The sequence below is a fragment of the Temnothorax curvispinosus genome, unplaced genomic scaffold (assembly GCF_003070985.1).
Source record: "Temnothorax curvispinosus isolate PA1 unplaced genomic scaffold, ASM307098v1 QBEX01008783.1, whole genome shotgun sequence".
NCBI classification, from domain to species: domain Eukaryota; kingdom Metazoa; phylum Arthropoda; class Insecta; order Hymenoptera; family Formicidae; genus Temnothorax; species Temnothorax curvispinosus.
The window spans coordinates 4341-7983 of NW_020218563.1; the positions used below are offsets into that span (position 1 = coordinate 4341).

The 3643-nt window shown below is 32.4% G+C and overlaps 1 protein-coding gene across 1 annotated transcript; it reads right to left on the reverse strand.

The window, feature by feature from the left end:
- Positions 1–677: 677 nt before the first annotated feature.
- LOC112458188 lies at positions 678–3429 on the reverse strand. Its single transcript, XM_025021641.1, has 4 exons — positions 2928–3429; positions 2222–2337; positions 1678–1926; positions 678–1460 (listed from the first exon to the last, which is right to left on the reverse strand). The coding sequence occupies exons 1-4, from the start codon at positions 3096–3098 to the stop codon at positions 1346–1348; spliced, it is 651 nt and encodes a 216-aa protein (XP_024877409.1). The 5' UTR covers positions 3099–3429; the 3' UTR covers positions 678–1345.
- Positions 3430–3643: the final 214 nt, after the last annotated feature.

Genomic DNA, 3643 nt, shown 5'->3' on the forward strand with positions numbered 1-3643 from the left:
GAGAGAAAGAGTAGGAATTTGTAGAGTTCGCAGTTCTCGAAACACTGCCGGGGAGTCCGGGGACACCGCTGAAAGCACGCGTGCACGGTGACCGATCGACTGGCCGCTCTCTCTCGTTTCGTTGGCGATCCGTGCCGAGGCCGGAGCTGTAGTGCAGGCAGTACCGCGGTGAACGGGATTCGCCACCGCCGACGAGCCTCGCATTGGCCTACCTCTTCTTCGTGTGCGTCTTCCACCAGTTCTACCTTCTACCCGTGAGCCCGGGTACGGGTACGGCCGCGTTAGCCTTGCTACAGGTCGTAGACACTTGCACTAGGCGCCATATAAATGCATCAGCCTTCGTACGCCAGATACATTTTCTAAAGACATTTTCAAAAATGTTGCACCGTATTTAGAAATCAGAAATTAGAAAACAATGAGCAACAATAATAGCATAAATAGAAATAAATAAGTAATAATTAAATAAAAATTACGTCTAAGAATTAGCACCGTTCATTAGCTCCATTTTATTTCCTTTGATTTTAATTATTGAATTGAATCGATGTTTAATACAAATTTTTATAGAAGAAAGTTGGATTTTTATTATAAATTGATTTTAAATTTAAAATGTTTAGTAAGTTTCGTCAACACTAATATAATTTTAAATAGTATAAATCCACGAAAATGAAAAACAATGATTAATATGAGTACACATGTCGTATTGCATTTTATTACACAACTCCTGGGACGCGTATAACATACAATTTAGACTAAATAAATTTTCGGTCATAGGGTGAAATCTTATGCTTAACTTTTTGTGAATTTTATACATTTTGCTTTTAAACTATTCGGATTACTTAAAACGATTATATTACTAAAACGTAGCTTTATATCAGGTTGGAATAGTGTAATATCGCTTGAACCAGTCTTTATTGAAAGATTATAATTTTTTTCAAGTTAAAATGTGTTAAAAATCTGTTTTCAATTTATCTGAATAAACAATACATATTAAGAACAATATTTGAGTTTTGTATTTTAGATAAAGCCTTTAAGAATTATGTTGCTTGCTGTCTTCGCAATGCGGAAGTACATGGCGATAAACATTTCATGTAGATGTAAAGAACTTGAAAATTTGTCTTTCTGAAATTGATTTTTAAGGGCAAAGGACACGAAATCTTCATTCTCTTTTATTCGTATTCAAATACGTTACTTTCTCTGCTATTTATTCAGTCAAGATCCTGATTAGATTAGAGATTTCTTCAACAATTCTTTAAGAAAATTTAGTTTTGTACAATTTTTTTGGCATGAACCCAATACTTTCGAGATGACATAAAGCTAATAAATTCGATCTGAGGTCCGTGATAAGCTAATTCGTAATAGTGACATCAGCACAGCTTCTGAACGTTTCCTGGGGGCCACAGCCCATGCCTTTTGTTCCGTCCTCACAAGTGCCCCAGGTATTTCCGGTGCGGTAATGCCACCTAAAAAAAGAACCAATCTTTATATTATTTCAGTTATATACCTATTATTTAATTAATTCTTTCTCACTAAATTTTTCATCGATGTTTTTTTACATCTTTAATTTTTAAAATTAGACATATTGTTTTTATAATTAAGAGTAATTAAGCGTTAATATTTTGCTTGAGATCCAGACTTAACAACGTTGAAATCAAACGAGATTTTGTTCTCAATCCCTACCTGATTACGCATTGTTTACACGTGACACCTTTTGGTAGAACCAGCTTGAGAGAGTGATCCCTAGAGCCGTGGATTTTAATGGGGTATTTATAGCCGCTACCATTAGCCAATGGTAAGGGATACTTATTGAAGCACACATCGGTTTCTAATTCCTTTTCTGATTTTAGCGGGCAAAGGTGGAATTCAAAGTGACCCAGATGGCTGGCGGTGAGGCGAACGGTCACATCGATGGTGGAACCTGCCTTGTATCTACGTAAAATGATATATATATCCTCTTTTATATAACGTAATTCAATGTAACAGTATAATCTAACATACACAAAAAGAGTACTCCAATCTTAATAGAGTCTGGCTATCGATGTTATTACACGTTTAGGGGTTGAGATAATCCATGAAACTGAATCACAGAATTATATTTGATTTTGACTGAATAACGTGTTAGAATTGGAAGATAAATTAAAGAATGTACTAAATAAAAATTTTACAGCGTTTTAATTATAAATTTGATTTGTTAGAACGGTATCACTGTGTACGATTTACTCACTTTTGAACGATGACACCTGTTCCATAGATGCCGCCATTTTCATTTGGCCGTGGCCGGGGTAAAGAATAATCGTCGCCGCATTCTCCGCACTTACCGCCATTTTTACCGTGATGAATCTGGTAGGAAAGTATTTATTCTTTTTTAATATAGTCAATTGAGAATTTCTCGTCTCTTCTTTCTTCTAATCAAGTTATTTATATTATTATAAAAAACCATTATTTGTTATATATATATATATATATATAATTTATTTTATAAGATGTGTTTAGTAATATTTGTTAAACAAGATTATATTATAGCAATAAGGTTACAGAATTTTGTTAACATAGATAGAATTATTAATTTTTTATTGTTTGATAGATATATGAAAAGAAAGGATTATGGACAACGAATTATACACATAGTTAAAAATTTTGCTGCAAGCAATTATGCTGATTGAATTGATCAATTAATTGATGATTGATAATCAAACTTATATTTATAGGATAAAATATAGTTCTTCTCTTTGAGTAAAAAATTTTTTTGCTTTTAAACTTTTTATTTACTTAAATCTATTACATTTTACTGTTAATTTTAACATTAAAATAGCGCGAACTATTGATATATTTTAGTAAATTTTACTAACAATTAAGAAAATATCAATTAAGATCAAGGAACATTATTTTTACAAAATTTCGCAATCGGTTTTATAGTCTTCTATACATACACCGTATCCTCCGCAGAAGTGTTCATTGTCAGTGTAGTTTGGTTCTACAGGGAAACCTTTCCTCCATGCACTACTTCTGTTTATAGGGTCAAACATCATCCCGTGCCCAGAAATTTCCTGCAGATTAATGCAGATTACCACCGTCAACACAAATAATTTTGTGAATGTCATTTTGTTGTATCTTTAATAACGGATAAGAGACGAAATTTCGACGCAAATGTTCATTCCATCTACTTTATATACTTATGTAGATTCCCCGATAAGTCGCTTGCACGTAAGCAGGAATGATAAGGGATTGATGATGAAAGCGATAATTGATAAATTATCTTATCAGATGCAGCGGGTTATATAAAGTAATGGCACGTTTTATTAAACTTTCTTCATTAGATTAGAGTTTAACAACGGATGATTCATGTTAATCGTCATTTTTATCGTTTTCGTTATATAAATAGAATAGCAATGATTTTGCTTACAAAAGTTAGATTACTTTTTGTTTTATATCTTTCTCGGTAAGGGAGTGATGGTATTATTATATATAATTTTTATATTTATACGCGTAACTTTATAAATCACTTTTTTATTAAGCTGAAGAAAAATTCATTTTGAATCTGAAAAATATGTATATCATGTTTTTGCTTTCCGCCAATTCTGTTCCCTTACAGAAATTTTATACTGTAAGTGATTATTTGGCTAGTGATTACTTACTTATTTTGAGT